The sequence below is a fragment of the Palaemon carinicauda genome, chromosome 41 (assembly GCF_036898095.1).
Source record: "Palaemon carinicauda isolate YSFRI2023 chromosome 41, ASM3689809v2, whole genome shotgun sequence".
Classification (NCBI taxonomy): Eukaryota; Metazoa; Arthropoda; class Malacostraca; order Decapoda; family Palaemonidae; genus Palaemon; species Palaemon carinicauda.
The window spans coordinates 52,964,708-52,982,207 of NC_090765.1; the positions used below are offsets into that span (position 1 = coordinate 52,964,708).

The window sequence follows — 17,500 nt, forward strand, 5'->3', positions numbered from 1 at the left end:
GTCACAGAACCACATTGCTGTCTTCCTTGTAGACGCTCCAACACAATGTCACAGAACCGCATTGCTGTCTTCCTTATAGAAGTTCCGACACGATGTCACAGAACCACATTGCTGTCTTCCTTATAGTCGCTCCGACACAATGTCTCAGAACCGCATTGCTGTCTTCCTTGTAGACGCTCCAACACGATGTCACTGAACCGCATTGGTGTCTTCCTTGTAGACGCTCCGACTCGATGTCGCAGAACCGCATTGCTGTCTTCCTTGTAGACGCTCCAACACGATGTCGCTGAACCGCATTGGTGTCTTCCTTGTAGACGCTCCGACTCGATGTCGCAGAACCGCATTACTGTCTTCCTTGTAGACGCTCCGACACGATGTCACAGAACCGCATTGCTGTCTTCCTTGTAGACGCTCTGACACGATGTCACAGAACCACATTGCTGTCTTCCTTGTAGACCGCTCCAAAATGATGTCACAGAACAGCATTGCTGTCTTCCTTGTAGACGTTCCGACACGATGTCACAGAACCGCATTGCTGTCTTCCTTGTAGACGTTCCGACAAGACGTCCCAAAACAACATTTCTGTCTTCCTTGTCGACGCTCCGACACGATGTCACAGAACAGCATTGCTGCCTTCCTCGTAGTTTCCACTTGAGGTATAAACCCACAAAAAAATGGTGCTACGGTTAGAGCCTCTTCAGCTTTATAAACATACTGATGTCATTTACTGGTACTTTGACGAACAATGCAATGCTAATCATTGGTATATCTTATGCGGAGCTAATTGCAGTTAATAGCTCACCCACGCACGCACGCACACACAATTATTTTTATTTATGTGGATGAAGTCTCTCTCTCTCTCTCTCTCTCTCTCTCTCTCTCTCCATTCTACTCGATTCTAGAATATGAAATACTATTCTCCTTGCTTTCTTCCTCTTTTTCCATGTCTTTCTGAATCTCTATTCATCTTTTTGCAACTCTATTTATTAATTCCTAAGCTACAACCCTAGTTGGAAAAGCAGACTCCTATAATCCCAGGGGCTCCAACAGGGAAAATAGCTCAGTGAGGAAAGGGAACAAGGAAAAATAAAATATTTCAAGAACAGTAACAAAATAAATATCTACTTCACTCTTTGTTATACAAGACAAATGATCCGAGGATAGGCCCCAAGCATTTCCTCTCATTGCAAGTACAATTGACTCACAACAACAAAAGATTCCGTAGTTCTCATCACAAGAAAGAAGAAGAAGAAGAAGAAGAAAAAGAAGAAGAAGAAGATTAACAAACAGAAAATACCCATGCTTCATTGGTTATTGTTCGTGAACGCAAGTGTGGGTGATGCTTGTGTTTGCGCGTTTAGATTTCTAAAAAATTGGGGCGTCGTAGGAAATGCTTTGGATTAACTTCATTACGAAATATATCTGGTTTCTTCTACTTTTTTTGTTTAATTCTGAATGATTAACTTTTCTCGTTCTTACTCGTTGTATCTGGTTTCTCCTATTTTTTTTTCTTTTTGCTACCCATATAACCAGTAGTCCCTTCTTCCACAAACGCATGTACATATACTCGCTATACTCGGACACCTTCACATACACACACATACACACACACTACTGTATATATATATATATATATATATATATATATATATATATATATGTGTGTGTGTGTGTGTGTGTGTGTGTCACACATATAAATCGATACATATATATATATATATATATATATAGATAGATATATAGATATTTAGATAGATAGACACACACACACTCATATATATATATATATATATATATATATATATATATATATATATATGTATATATATATATATGTGTGTGTGTGTGTGTGTCTGTCGATTTATATGTGACACACACACACACACTCATATATATATATATATATATATATATATATATATATATATATATATATATATATGTATATATATATATATATATATATATATATATGTGTGTGTGTGTGTCGATTTATATGTGACACAAACACACACACACACACACATATATATATATATATATATATATATATATATATATATATATATATATATATATATATATATATGGGTGTGTGTTTGTGTGTATTTGCATATTTATATAAGATTAAGTTCCGTACAAGTATTTCAATTACTAATATATTCAATACACCTGTTATCGATGAAACTATTTACATACTCCCATTACGTGATTACAGAGAGAGAGAGAGAGAGAGAGAGAGAGAGAGAGAGAGAGAGAGAGAGAGAGAGAGAGAGAGAGAGAGAGAGAGAAGGTTTAAAGCCTCATACGTATTCCTTAATGTTTTTTTCTCTTAAATTGCTGTTGCCAGCTGGATCCAAGTGGAATTTCTTCCAGGTGATTTGGAAAAACCCTATAGTTCCAGTTGTGGCAACTCTCTCTCTCTCTCTCTCTCTCTCTCTCTCTCTCTCGTTACATTTAAATAAACCTGAAAGAGAATGTGTAAGGTTCACATTAATCAGCATCTATTTCACATCCAGGCAAAATCACCTTATCATCCAACTCTATTGTAACACGAATTGGATAAGCGAGAAAACGTTTCGTGTAATGAGTACGCCGTAGCTCCTCCCCCCAAAAGTGGGTTGGACCAAACCAGGACTTTTACGTCCTAGTGAGTCCACGTCTTTGGGTCTCGGTAAACTGTAACCATCTACCATCAGTAACCTGTCAGCTGGCACAGGACAAACATCTAGGAAGTGACGAAAGCTATTCAGTGTTCAACATGTGAAGGTGTGCCGATGCAACTCTAAACGTATAGCTTTTATTTCGGTGTATCGAAGAAATTGCAACACAGGATTTGAAGTTACAATATCATGGAAAATATTAGAACGTTTATAGATTAAATCAAACGTAATATTTGAGTGGTTATTCTTCTGTCAAAGGGGAACTAGAGAGGCGAATTATATCGAAGGTTGTCAACTGGACGTGAAAATGATGCTGATCGTAACATTCGCCTTTGGGATTCTGTTCCAGACAGAGGCGTTCCAGATTTCATGGAATAACACTGATTCCCCTGATAGCGCCTACAGAGTCGAGACGGAAGAAACAACACCCTACTCACTACGGGAAGAAGAAGATGACCCGACGTTGAATATAACATCCACTCTATATCCAGATATTCGCAACTCTCCTTCTTATATCAGTAGTGTATTACCTGCAGAAACAAATGCCACCATGACTAACAAATCCTCGTTTTACGAAACAGATACTTCATCGCTCCCTCAAAGCAATGCCACTATGTTCCCAGAAGATGATTCCACTGAAACAAGTACTACGGAGTTCCCTGAAATAAATATCACAGTGTCACCTGATGACAGTACCACAGTGTCACCTGATGACAGTACCAAAGTGACACCTGATGATAGTACCAAAGTGTCATCTGATGACAGTACCAAAGTGTCACCTGATGACAGTACCACAGTGTCACCTGATGGCAGTGCCAAAGTGTCACCTGATGACAGTACCAAAGTGTCACCTGATGATAGTACCACAGTGACACCTGATGACAGTACCAAAGTGTCACCTGATGACAGTACCACAGTGTCACCTGATGACAGTACCACAGTGTCCCGTGATAATAATCCCACAGAGTACCCAAATGTTACCAATGCACTGACCCTTGAAGGAAGTGCAGAAAACCCCTTTTCCAAGTGTCCGGATATTGGAGGGCCACAAGTGGCCGGATCCGTTGTGACGTGCTATTGCAAAGGAAATGAAATTTATGTGGATGGGAAGTGCCAAGTTTACGATGGTGCCATTGTCATTCCAGTCCAGCAGGATTACATATACACGAAAGAGGTCAGTAGCTGATTGTAATAACTTCCTGTATGAATCACAGGTTTTATTTGGCTTATTTCCGAACTGTGTGAATTTCCAAGTAGTTAGGAAGTCTGAATCTGCTGTAGGTTTTGTTAATTTACTCCAGCATTTGTTGGTTAGTGTTATTTCTTAAGTCTTAATATTCCACTTTAAATGGAAATCTATTTCTAAGGCATTTTTCAAAGTCTTTCTCTTTTAGCACATGGAATTTCATTAATAGTTTTTCTTAAGGTTCAAAGTCTTGCAACTTAAGGTTCAGTCTTGCAACTTGAGGTTCAAAGTCTTGCAACTTGAGGTTCAGTCTTGCAAATTAAGGTTCAGTCTTGCAACTTAAGGTTCAGTCTTGCAACTTAAGGTTCAGTCTTGCAACTTAAGTTTCAAAGTCTTGCAACTTAAGTTTCAAAGTCTTGCAACTTAAGTTTCAAAGTCTTGCAACTTAAGGTTCAGTCTTGCAACTTCTGTATTATGTATGGCATATATTACTTACATTCATACAGCTTAATTTTTTTTCCATCAATAATATGTCAAACGTAATTGAAATATTTATTCATAATTTCCAAAATTTTAATAATAAACATTGATCATTTTCATACATTTTCTCGACTCTCCGTTTGGGTGTTTGAAAAGTAGTATTAAACATGATAAATTTCCCATTACATTTCGTAACTTTTCGTTATATAATTTTGGACAAATATACTTTAGTATATTGATTGCAGTACATGAAATTCATACGGATGTTTGGTAGCGATGCTAAACTCTAAGGGGTTTACACGCGGACGTTTGAATTGGCCGTGGGTGCTTTTGCCTTTGATGAAGAAAAATTAAATTAATATATACGATTTATTTATGACTCGTGCAGAAATTGATAGTTGTTTATTAGGAAACCAAGTGAAAGTCCTGAAATCTCTCTCTCTCTCTCTCTCTCTCTCTCTCTCTCTCTCTCTCTCTCTTCTTTGGTAATTCCTCTCATGATTCACTAAAGAAAACTATGTCATCTGCAAATCTTAAGTTGTCAAGGTATTCCCCTTCAATGTAATCCCTACATTTTCTCAATCTAAATTCTTACAAACTTCTTTTAGGCATGCTGTGAATAATTTAGGAGAGATGGAATCTCCTTCCCTAACTCCAAGAGATGGAGTCTCCTTCCCTAACTCCTAGAGATGGAATCTCCTTCCCTAACTCCTTATCTCACTACATGTAGTTTCAGGATGGCTGTACTTCTCGTATAGATAGATATCTTTAACTGTTCTGATGTAAGATCCATCTATTCCTTGTCTTTGAAGTGCTTTCATTTCTGATGAAGTTTTGACAGTATCTAAAGCTTTTCCATAATCTATAAATGCCATACATAGGGGTTTGTCAAACTGTTGATTTTCCATTAGCTAGTGAAATTACATGGATAAGGTCAGCTGATGAATCATCAGCTCCTCCTACGCCTGTCGACCAGCTTCTAAAGCCTGTTTGGTCTCTTGATTGATTAAAGTCTAGCTATCTTGCTATTCGTTCTATTATGATCTTTGTAAATATTTTATATATTAACGAGAGAAATCTTATTGGGTGATAATTTTTCAGGTATTTCGTATTTCCCTTTTTGTGAAATATTATAATATTTTTTTCCATGCTGTAGGTATAAAGCATTATTCAGGACATTTCATGTAAAGTTCAGTGAGTTTTACTATTATGAAATCTCCTCCATCCATTATTAAATCAATTGCTATGCCATCTTCTGCTACTTCACCTCTTTTCATACCATTTATACTTTCTTTACTTCATCTAATGTTACTTTTAGTACTGGCTCAGGTGTTTCATTATTTCTATTGGGAAAGTTTATTTCATATATCAGTGTTCTATGGCATTGTATAGAAATCCTCTGCAATTTTTATGACTCCATCTCTTTTGATATTGCCATTTTCATCCTTAAAAGCAAACATCTGTTGGTACCCTGTTTCAAGTCTAATTTTCTCTTTTCATAAACTTTATGCTTCTTCCTTTCTTTAGTTTCCTCAGTTTTGATCTAATTGTGTATAAGAATATCTTACGTTTTTAGTGTGTTTATTGTTTTGGATAGTTCTGCTATTCTATTTCATCTCTTTTAGATTTTACTCTAATTTCCAATCTTCCAATCTTTTCTTAATAAGGTTTTTTGTGTTTTCTGATAGTTTTCCTTAATCTTGTTTAGGGACTTTTCCACCTATCTCTTGTGCTGATTCTAATACAAATTTTGTTAAATTACTATTTATTTCTTCTTTACTTGCTTTCATTTCATGTATGTGTATATATGTGCATTTTCAAGACAATATATTTTATTTAAATTTGGCAAAATTCGATACACATTTTTTTTCCAAAAACCTCCGGAAGACGCGATGTCCCAACCCACCTTCTTGGATGCTGGTCGGGGCTTCAACAATATCTATTCTTTACCATTTGTAATAACCAATTAGTTTTCCCCTTCAGTGAATCACAATTCATACTTGTGTTAGTAATGACATCATTTACAAGGCTATTACCAATAGGATATTGATGAAGCTACACTACTAGTATTACGCTTCAACATGCATTCAAATTTTCTGAGCTGTAGAAATAACTTGTCTTAGTTAAGCTGCCTCTTACTGTTTGATGGTTCAGTTGCAGCTACTGAAATGGTTTATTTCTTCTAGGGTCACACATTCTCTTTTCACTCAATCCTTCATGAGTAGTTCCTCCTTATCCTTCTATAAGGAATAAGTTTTATAACCTTTTTATTAATCCTTTACCTTTTCTTGTGATCTACTAGAAAAGTAGACAATCACAGAACAAAAACTCTTTCCCTTTAAATCATTTCTTGACTACTGATCTCACAGAAAGAAAATCAGAAGAGGTGATGCATAATTGTGTGGATACAAATCACCCTAGTAAATTTTCTTCATGACAACTTTTAGTGAAATTATACTTACTTTTGTTTCTATTGCAGGCAAATTTGACGAGCTACAATGTGACGGTGCAAGATGTAAACTGTGATACTTCCAAACACAGTTATATGAATTTCACAAAGAATCAATTTCATATAAGACCTCGAGGTGATGTAGTTCTTCTCAAAGAAGCAGGAAAACTAGATGGACAACGTATCAATAACTATTGCATTTTTCACCATTTGGATGAATATGATCAACTGACTTGGACAATGAAGACTTGTGTTCCCATACCTTCTGTTCCAAGGTGTTGTCCTCCTGGACAGGCAATGAAGGAGGGGAAATGCCAAGCTGCAAATACTCCAGATGTGCTTAAACCTTCCATTTCTGCAAAACCCTTTTCTGATGGCATAGATTGGGACAATATTACGGAGTACCAAAACCCTGTGAATAAATGTGACTCTGAACATGAACGTCTGATAACCATTCCTTTAGGCCACAAGCAATCAAATCTTGTTTCATTAGCAGATGGTGTATCAAATGGTTGGGTACCAGGAGTCACTGACAAGAGACGTATATATTACAATTGTCCTGAGTACTGTGTTGATGGAATCAATAATTCTGAAGGTTCTGTTGACTACTTTACAAGCTTTTGTTACAGTGATCCAATAGAAACACACAAAAAACTTTGTGCAAATGGAACATGTCTTAGAAAATGCTGTAAAAATGGATATTCAATGGACAAAAATCGCTACAGCTGCGTTCCAGATCCTAATTCTACTTTTATCCCCTCTACTGACATGGAATTAACTAATTACGATATTGTAATCGGATGGCCACTATGCACACCGGTATCCAACGTAGAGGAAAGGGTTGGTGTAGACACAAAAGGCAATCTGATTCTCAAAGATAGAGAATTCACTTCTACTGACTTCTGTGCGGATACATTCTTAGACAATGAACAGCGACAACAAAGCGCCTTGGCATGTCTGACTGAAACTTCCCTTTGGTTAGACGTACGGCCATATCTCTTCCCCGTTTGTAACGCCATCTCTCTCATCTTCCTGATGATTACCATCGTTTGTCATCTGTTGGTTCCTAGATTACTTGCTAATGGAGGCCTGCACCAACTCTGCCATGTGATAGCCCTCTCCATTGCTTACACCACAAGCTTCTCTGTTCATGTGTTCAATAACAGTTTCACTAATAAAGTTTGCGTCGACATGGGTAAGATCTAGTTTAAGTATGATGGAGAATCAAAATTTAATATAGATTCAAACTTGTAACTTTTGAATATACTGATCTATAATATGACTGTAAACTTAGGCAAAGCATTTTCATTTATATTCTGATCTTGCAATTATGTGCACTTTGCTTACATAGTACTGTTAGGCCATTGGATCAATGAATAGTATTCACACCCCCAAAAAATATTTTTACTGAACTGTAATACAGATCTTCATGTATAATGAGTTATGGCAAATAACCTTTTGTTTTACAGCCATTGCTATGCAGTTCGGATTCCTTACAACATTCTTCTGGCTGAATGTGATGTGCTTTGAGATCTGGAGGAAAATCAGGTAAGAAAATATTTAGGTTGGACCTTGGGACACATTTCAGAATTTTATATATTAGCAATTCCATTTCCTTTAACAAAGATAGAAAATAATCCAATGAAATGTGGATAAGAAATTAATTCCTCGGTGAAGAGAACTAATATTAAAAATCAGATGTAAAAATGATGCTTGAAATTATCTTTGCCTATAATATCCTGGACCCTAGATTTTTTTCTAAAATTGTTTAATTGATAATCCATCCATGTTACAATCAATTATAATAGAATGTAGATTATCTAAAATCTACATTAATGTCTTATTCCCTTGATAATTAATACAACATAGGTAATAGCAGACAGTTACAGCATAAAAAATAACAGCCAGCAAACATAACAATAACTATATTTACGAATAATGATAGTATTTGTGATATTTCACAAGATTCGTTAAATTCTCTAAAAGTAAGTGACTTAAAGAGTGCTGAAATATTATTAGTTTTTTGGTTTAGGTAATTATTACTGGAGCCTTTTTTAATATCAGGGATAAATTGACTTGGCCGCCTCTCATCTGTCTCAGAAGAAAATTTTTCTCACTGCTCTGCTGTGGGTAGGAAGATCTTGCAATGCTATAGTTCACCTATTGATAACAATTTCACAAGAATTAATCATATACTAAAGGCCTGAGATTTATGTCTCTATGTCGTGAGACTCGGATGACGACAAGAAACGATGAATTTCCAAAAGTCAGTGGCAGAATTTCCAGTTGTAAAAGATGATAATCAGGAACATAGCTTCTGATGGTGTTCGATCTTCCAACCAGGAATTTCTTTTCTTCCTATAGTTTCAGTAGCGTAGTGACACCTGTCGTACCCCAACCAAGAATTTCTTGTCTTCCTTTAGTTTCAGTAGCGTAGTGACACCTGCCGTGGTCTATCCAAGAATTTCTTGTCTTCCCTTAGTTTCAGTAACGTAGTGGCATCTGTCGTGGCCCAACCAAGAATTTCTTGTCTTCCTTTAGTTTCAGTAGCGTAGTGACACCTGTCGTGGCCCAACCAAGAATTTCTTGTCTTCCTTTAGTTTCAGTAGCGTAGTGGCACCTGTCGTGGCCCAACCAAGAATTTCTTGTCTTCCTTTAGTTTCAGTAGCGTAGTGGCACCTGTCGTGGCCCAACCCAGAATTTCTTGTCTTCCTTTAGTTTCAGTAGCGTAGTAGCACCTGTCGTGGCTCAAAGAAGAATTTCTTGTCTTCCTTTAGTTTCAGTAGCGTAGTGACACCTGTCATGGCCCAACCAAGAATTTCTTGTCTTCCTTTAGTTTCAGTAGCGTAGTGGCATCTGTCGTGGCCCAACCCAGAATTTCTTGTCTTCCTTTAGTTTCAGTAGCGTAGTAGCACCTGTCGTGGCTCAAAGAAGAATTTCTTGTCTTCCTTTAGTTTCAGTAGCGTAGTGACACCTGTCATGGCCCAACCAAGAATTTCTTGTCTTCCTTTAGTTTCAGTAGCGTAGTAGCACCTGTCGTGGCTCAAAGAAGAATTTCTTGTCTTCCTTTAGTTTCAGTAGCGTAGTGGCACCTGTCGTGGCTCAAAGAAGAATTTCTTGTCTTCCTTTAGTTTCAGTAGCTTAGTAGCACCTGTCGTGGCTCAACCAAGAATTTCTTGTCTTCCTTTAGTTTCAGTAGCGTAGTGACACCTGTCGTGGCCCAATCCAGAATTTCTTGTCTTCCTTTAGTTTCAGTAGCGTAGTGGCACCTGTCGTGGCCCAACCCAGAATTTCTTGTCTTCCTTTAGTTTCAGTAGTGTAGTAGCACCTGTCGTGGCTCAAAGAAGAATTTCTTGTCTTCCTTTAGTTTCAGTAGCGTAGTGACACCTGTCGTAGCTCAATCCAGAATTTCTTGTCTTCCTTTAGTTTCAGTAGCGTAGTGGCACCTGTCATGGCTCAAAGAAGAATTTCTTGTCTTCCTTTAGTTTCAGTAGCGTAGTAGCACCTGTCGTGGCTCAAAGAAGAATTTCTTGTCTTCCTTTAGTTTCAGTAGCGTAGTGACACCTGTCGTGGCCCAATCCAGAATTTCTTGTCTTCCTTTAGTTTCAGTAGCGTAGTGGCACCTGTCGTGGCCCAACCAAGAATTTTTTGTCTTCCTTTAGTTTCAGTAGCGTAGTGACACCTGTCATTGCCCAACCAATAATTTCTTGTCTTCCTTTAGTTTCAGTAGCGTAGTGACACCTGCCGTGGTCCATCCAAGAATTTCTTGTCTTCCTTTAGTTTCAGTAGCGTAGTGACACCTGTCGTGGCCCAACCAAGAATTTTTTTTCTTCCTTTAGTTTCAGTAGCGTAGTGACACCTGTCATTGCCCAACCAATAATTTCTTGTCTTCCTTTAGTTTCAGTAGCATAGTGACACCTGTCATTGCCCAACCAATAATTTCTTGTCTTCCTTTAGTTTCAGTAGCATAGTGTCATCTGTCATGGCTCTACCAAGAATTTCTTGTCTTCCTTTAGTTTCAGTAGCGTAGTGACACCTGTCGTGGTCCATCCAAGAATTTCTTGTCTTCCTTTAGTTTCAGTAGCGTAGTGACACCTGTCATGGTCCAACCAAGAATTTCTTGTTTTCCCCTAGTTTCAGAAGCTTGGTGGCATCTGTCATGGCTCAACCAAGAATTTCTTGTATTCCTTTAGTTTCAGTACCGTAGTGACACCTGTCGTGGTCCAACCAAGAATTTCTTGTCTTCCTTTAGTTTCAGTACCGTAGTGACACCTGTCGTGGTCCAACCAAGAATTTCTTGTTTTCCCTTAGATTCAGAAGCTTGGTGGCATCTGTCATGGCTCAACCAAGAATTTCTTGTATTCCTTTAGTTTCAGTACCGTAGTGACACCTGTCGTGATCCATCCAAGAATTTCTTGTCTTCCTTTAGTTTCAGTAGCGTAGTGGCACCTGTCGTGGCTCAAACAAGAATTTCATCTTCCTTTAGTTTCAGTAGTTTAGTGACACCTATCGTGGTGGAGCATATTAATACGTATGCTGGGCCACGACAGGTGTCACAAAAATGTCTCCAGTAAAACAGCCTTAACCTAATGATGGCTATAAATAGTCTCTCCTCCCTATCTCGTCATTCGTCCTCTTATATGAGGGACCCGTTTTCTCGAAAGTTCCTGATTGTTTCTCAAAAGTATCGGCCAGTCTTTCAAAAGTTCCTGACTGTCCCTCGAAAGTTCCTGATTATCTATAAAAAGTTCCTGATTGTCTCTAGACAGTTCCTGATTATCTCTCGAAAGTCTCTGATTGTCCAGGGCGAACTATAATAAGCAATAAACAAAGCTATTGGCTACATGACATTACGAGAAATATCCTGAATTTATTGTTCTAGAATGTAACATCATCGAGTTACAACTCATTACAATGTTTTTATCTGAACATTAACATTTACTATGTAAAAAATAAACCTTTCTTACATCTCCTACAACATAATATTGATCAATTTATTCCACATACAGCAATCTATTAATTCCTGATATCTTTCCAGGAGACTGAAAAATTATCGTCCTTGCAAGTCTTATGCGAATAAATACTACATGATGTATGGCTGGGGAATACCTTTTTTGATATGGTAAGAATGCAAAAAAAAAAAAAAAAAAAAAAAAAAAAAAAAAAAAAAAATTTGAATTGAAAAACATTTTCCTTTTAATACGAAAGAAAATGGAGTTATATTTGAGGCCTTCAGTGAGGCCTTTACTGACTTTTGCATTTAATGTTATAATTATTAATTTGCAAAAAATAATTACAGATGATTACAGGTCCCGCTGAGTTACAGCAAAACTTTTCTAACTTGAAATTCTTTTCATTTACTGTCCTTATTCTTTCAGTAATCTGTGCAATTGATACTGTATATATTATGTAATTATATGTACTATTTTGAATTAAGTCATTATTATTATGCTTATTTTCTTTTCAGTATGATTACAATATTGATGCAGACATATGCTCCTGATAATGTTTGGGGTGTGATTAAGCCCTACATTGGTGTTTCACGATGTTGGTTCAGAGGTAAGACTAAGATGTCTTGAGAAATCTCTTTCTACTAATCTTCAAATGAATTTTAGTTTCTTCAGAACTATCGATAAGAGATCTTAGTTCCTATGTTCCTTGTACTTTTGATTAAAATCATCCTTAGCACATTACAATTCTTGTCTGATGATAAACCCCATGCTTTACACGTTCCCCTCATTTATCAGCGCTACTTTCTTTCAGAGGACATCGGTCTCCTGGTCTATTTCTACGGCCCCATCGCTGTGTTGTTCGTCTTCAACTCTGTGTTTCTCTTCCTTACCTACATCAACTACAAAATAATGCTCCGGAACTACAAGGAAACCACCAAAGACCTGAAGGACTTGGGAGCTGGGGTCAACAATGAGCAACGCAACATGTCTTCAAGTATGCCCTCGAGACAGATCACTGACCACGTCCACGAGTAAGAAATATCAACTACGTAATCAGTTAAATGTTTGATATATTTGAGCGTTTCGCATGTAGGGTGCTTCTTATGTTTTGTGTTTGCCGAGTGCCTGTAAGTCACAAAGTACTCAATACATTTTTATATAAACTCTGTCAAGCTGGAGAAGTCCTAAGAGTAATTGCTCGATTTCATTTATTACAGGCTGATCTTGTTTTTTTCATTCGCCATACATTTTTATATATCATTAAGAAATAATTATATCACTTATACTGTTACACAAACATTAATAGATCCAGAAATAATTTAAGTCTTATCTTTTTTTCAGTTTCAACCAAAAACTAAAAATCTTTATCCTCATGGCCACCTGCTGGGTTACAGAAGTGTTGTCGTGGAAGATACCCCCTTTGGAATTATGGTAAGTTATGGCCTCTATATCTTTTTTTATTTACTCTATTCTAGAATTTGTTGCCAACATGACAATATAACATTTAACAATAATAAACACATGGACAGACTTCAGATGCCTCGGTATGGGAAATATAAAAGAAATACAATTCTTTATGATGCTGTTTCAAATCAGATATAGTCATCCGTGTAACTGTTTCATGCTAGACTGTATTAAGATATTGCTACTTTTTGGAGAGTTGCAGTACATCTATAAGCATTATTACATAGATGAAAAACGGAAATGAGAATATCCCTACATTTTTTAAAGGATATAAGTCCTTGGGCTTATAGCATCCTCCTTTTCCAACTAGAGTTGTAGCCTAACTAGTAATGATAATAATGATAATAATAATAACTGGGACTTTTTGAGACTATGTAACCATCAGTATAAACTGGAACCTTTTGATAGACTTGTGACCATCAGTAGGAAATTGGACCTTTTGAAATGCCTTTGGGACCATCAATAGGAACTGGGACCTTTTGAAACTCATGTGAACATCAATAGGAACTGGGACCTTTTGAAGCTCTTGTGAAATTCAGTAGGAACTGGGACCTTTTGAAAGGCCTTTGGGACCATCAGTAGGTACTCATATCTTTTGAGAGGCCTTTGATCCTCAATAGGAACTGGTAGCTTTTGAAGGTCTTCTGACCATCAGTGGGAACTGAGATCTTTAGAGAGGCCTTTGGGACCATCAATAGGAACTAGGACCTTAAGAAAGACTTGTGCCCAGCAGTAAGGACTAGGGCATTTTGAAAGACTTGTGTCCATGAGTAGAAACCGGGACATTTTTAAAGGCCTTTGGGATCATTAGTTGGAACTAGTACCTTTTGAGAGGACTTTAGGACCATCACTAGGAACTGTGACCTTTTGATGACAGACTTATGCCCAGCCCTAAGAACTGGGTCATTTTTAAAGGCCTTTGGGATCATCCGTAAGATCTGGTACCTTTTGAAAGACTTGTGACCATCAGTATGAACTGGAACCTTTTGGAAGGCCTTTGAGACCATCAGTAGGAACTGGGACTTTTTGTAAAGCCTTTGAGATCATCAGTAGGAACTGGGACTTTTTGAAAGTCTTATGGCCATCAGTAGGAACTGGAACCTTTTGAAAGTCTTGTGGCCATCAGTAGGAACTGGGACCTTTTGAAAGTCTTGTGGCCATCTGTAAGAACTGGGACCTTTTGTAAAGCCTTTGAGATCATCAGTAGGAACTAAGACTAGACAAGTTGTTACTCTGAGAATTACAATAGTTATTTTTCATAAAGTTAAAATGACTGCCAAACGTAGAGATATTTTTTTTAAATATTATATATTCTAGCAGAAGATAAGAGTATTCAGAGTCGTTAAGATGTCTTATGTAATATGAATTTATTTCAAAGTATATTCAGTTCGTATTCCATATTTCTAAAGCTTTTTCTGTACTTGTAAGTCATTCTTATTGATGTTGGCTGACTTCTGTAATACCTAAAGCTCATATAGACATTAGCATGTTAAATTTGTTTCCTTAAGCTGCTTTTTAATCCTTTTGCAATTAAAATTCAACAGAGTTGATGTAGGTCGTAGTAAACTGTTCTCCATTTAAGATCGAGGGGACGCAGCTGCGTTCAATTTGTTGATTATAATCTTGTTTTTTTTTTTTTGTTTCTTACAGAAATTTAGTACCCTATGTCTTAGCTTGTCACTGGTATTCTATATGAAGTAATCTTAGCTGATACTGCACCGCAAAGTAATTAAATTCCTTTTCCATGTCTTTCCAGGGCCTTAACTGATACCCTCAATTCGTTACAAGGTTTCTTCCTCTTCATAATTCTTCTGTCAAACAGTAACAAACTAAAGCATTTGGAGGAGAAGTATCCCAGGCTATTCAAGTGGATTAGGAAATCCAACCGACTTCCAGCTAATATGAAGAAGTGGCTGCAAAAGAGCATAAACCGTACAATATCACCAATGAGTTCTTTCACTTCAAATATCAGCAGTCAGTTTACGAACTCAACGGTAATCAAAACACTCACCACTTCGATCCGATCACACAACCCTTCAGCAGCCTCTTTCAAGTTGAGTTCTCCTTCCGAGGTCCAAAGTTCTGTGTCCGTTGACAACCCTAATGAAGGAATTATTGTCCTTTCGCATTCAACTCTTCCAGGATCAGATAGTGCTCAGGGCCCTGCGGCTCCAACCCTTCAAAGTTCCAACAGTCCAGAGGTCACTCCAGATTCGCTTTGCTAACAGATTATACACAAGATTGATTGATTGATTAGGAGTTATCTGGCATCCTGACATCTAAGGTCATTGACACTGTCAAGATGAAGAAGATTAAGACGAATGTAACGGATTTTTCTAAGACTTGAAACATGTTTCAAAGCAAAGTGTAGTCTTTAGTTGAAATGATCGTTTTTCGTGTGAACACCAGCTTCATGTATTACCTAAAACTTGTGACCAGAAGTGTCATAATCCAAAAGTGAGTGAGCATTTTCAAGGAAAGAAAATGTAAAGTACAAATTTATTTCTGATATTATAGGGTCTGTGTTATTAGAAGTGCCAATAAATGTATTCTCTTTCTCTCAATTATTATATGTACAAAGCCTTTTCTTGTGTAGCTACAGTGAAAATAACAGAATGGATTCAAATTTTTCAGCCAGTATTTTGTCTTCAACATTGGTCGGACAAGAAGACATACATTATGATTTACTAATGTATTACTGGATTGTATTATATATGAAGTGCCTCATTTGGTGCTAAAGTGACAAAGGGTTAGGTTGCATTGCTTGGCTTGTGGATTTTCTGCCTGTGAATCAATATGTTATCTTATGTGATATTTTGCATTTCCATGAAATATCAAACTCTTTGTTTTAGTTAGTTCTCATCTTATCACGTTAGAATCCAATGCTCGACTTGTGGAGATATGTCATATATTTGATAACTATTAACGTGCCACTTTTATGCAAAACAAGAAAATAATTTGCAGAGCTGAACTCTGACAATTTTCTTGATATTTTTTTTTTCTTTTTTTGCAAATCACCTCATGTGAACTATGTTCACTGTTTATGCCAAATGGTTTTTGTTATTGTAAAAATACTGAAAAGGAAATTTATAATTTTTTTTTTTTTGGAGGGGGGTAATCAATACACAAAGATTGTCAATAGTTTACAGATATATATTATTTTCTCTAATTTTCTACCTAATGCTAAGATGTTAAATATAAACTATTTGTTTACGCATTTTCTTGCCGGCAAACGAGAATGCTTTGTGTGCTTTCAAAATGTTTTTATACGTTGTGAATGTTTGTAAATATAAATATGAATAACTTTTCTTGTTATTTTTCTTTTACATTTTTACTTCAAATGTGAAGAATTGTGAGTATACTAAGAAAACCTTGTACACCGTGGTAGGAGTGTAAGAATGCTACCACAGTAAGTCCTACATGTTGTGGGACGCAACTGAAAGGACAGCTGCTGTCTTGCAGTCGTGCTTGTTAGCAAAAGGTTAGGCCCACTGCCAATAACTGTGGATGCTCTTGCCATATAGTTGAACTGTTTAGTTAAGGGTTAGGCCTACTGCCAATAACTGTGGAAACTGCTGCCTTGCACTTGGAATAGTTAGTCAAAGGCAAGGCCTACTGCCAATAACTGTGGTTGATGACTGCAAAGGCAAGAGATTATAAAAACCCGCTGGCAAATTATAAATCATGTCTGATGCTATTTGAAATGTGGATCTAGCTAGTGCGTTCCCTGCGTGTGACGCATATCAGGATTCCGCTGCCGAGGTGATAAATAGACCAGGGGGTACCGCAGGGTTCATGACTGTGTCCAAAGTAGCTAAAGTGATAAAATGTAACATCAGATCAGGTAATTGGAATGTTGGTACACTAACAAAATGATTGAGTGGGATAGTGAATGTGATGGCAAAGAGGAGGAGACAAGATGGAAAGGAAATAGAATTAGAGAGATATGAAAATGGGTATGACCTCCATTACAGTGGGTCACGAGAGGTTAGAAATGGAGTTGGGGTCATAATAGGTGATAACCTGAAGAAAAAAGTTGTAGAAGTAAAGGGAATAAATTACAGACTTGTAAAGATTTTAATGATAATAGGAAATCAGACAATATATATATATATAATTTCAGCATATACCTCCCATATGGGTTGCCAAGGACAAAAAAAAATTATTATTTAAACAAGAATTTAAGGCATCTATTAGATCAGTGAAAAGGAGAAGGTAATCATAGGAACAGGCAAGAATTAAAGAGTTGAAAAGAGAAGGGATGGATAAGATGAGGTCTATGGAGGCCATGGGTTTGGAATTAAAA

The 17,500-nt window shown here is 37.0% G+C and overlaps 1 protein-coding gene across 1 annotated transcript; it reads left to right on the top strand.

The window, feature by feature from the left end:
• The first annotated feature begins 2,651 nt into the window (after nt 1–2,651).
• LOC137632651 (uncharacterized) lies at nt 2,652–16,453 on the top strand. Its single transcript, XM_068364721.1, has 8 exons — nt 2,652–3,837; nt 6,809–7,973; nt 8,248–8,326; nt 11,817–11,900; nt 12,246–12,337; nt 12,542–12,761; nt 13,072–13,161; nt 14,951–16,453. Exons 1-8 carry the CDS (start codon nt 2,971–2,973, stop codon nt 15,417–15,419), a joined length of 3,066 nt encoding a protein of 1,021 aa, XP_068220822.1. The 5' UTR covers nt 2,652–2,970; the 3' UTR covers nt 15,420–16,453.
• The last annotated feature ends 1,047 nt before the right edge of the window (nt 16,454–17,500 follow it).

Excerpts from the sequence above, each read along its gene's own strand:
- LOC137632651 (XM_068364721.1), top strand. The coding sequence starts at position 2,971 with ATGATGCTGATCGTAACATTCGCCTTTGGGATTCTGTTCCAGACAGAG. Across the intron at positions 3,838-6,808 it reads ATTACATATACACGAAAGAG|GCAAATTTGACGAGCTACAA; the intron begins GTCAGTAGCTGA and ends TTTCTATTGCAG. Across the intron at positions 7,974-8,247 it reads TAAAGTTTGCGTCGACATGG|CCATTGCTATGCAGTTCGGA; the intron begins GTAAGATCTAGT and ends TTTGTTTTACAG.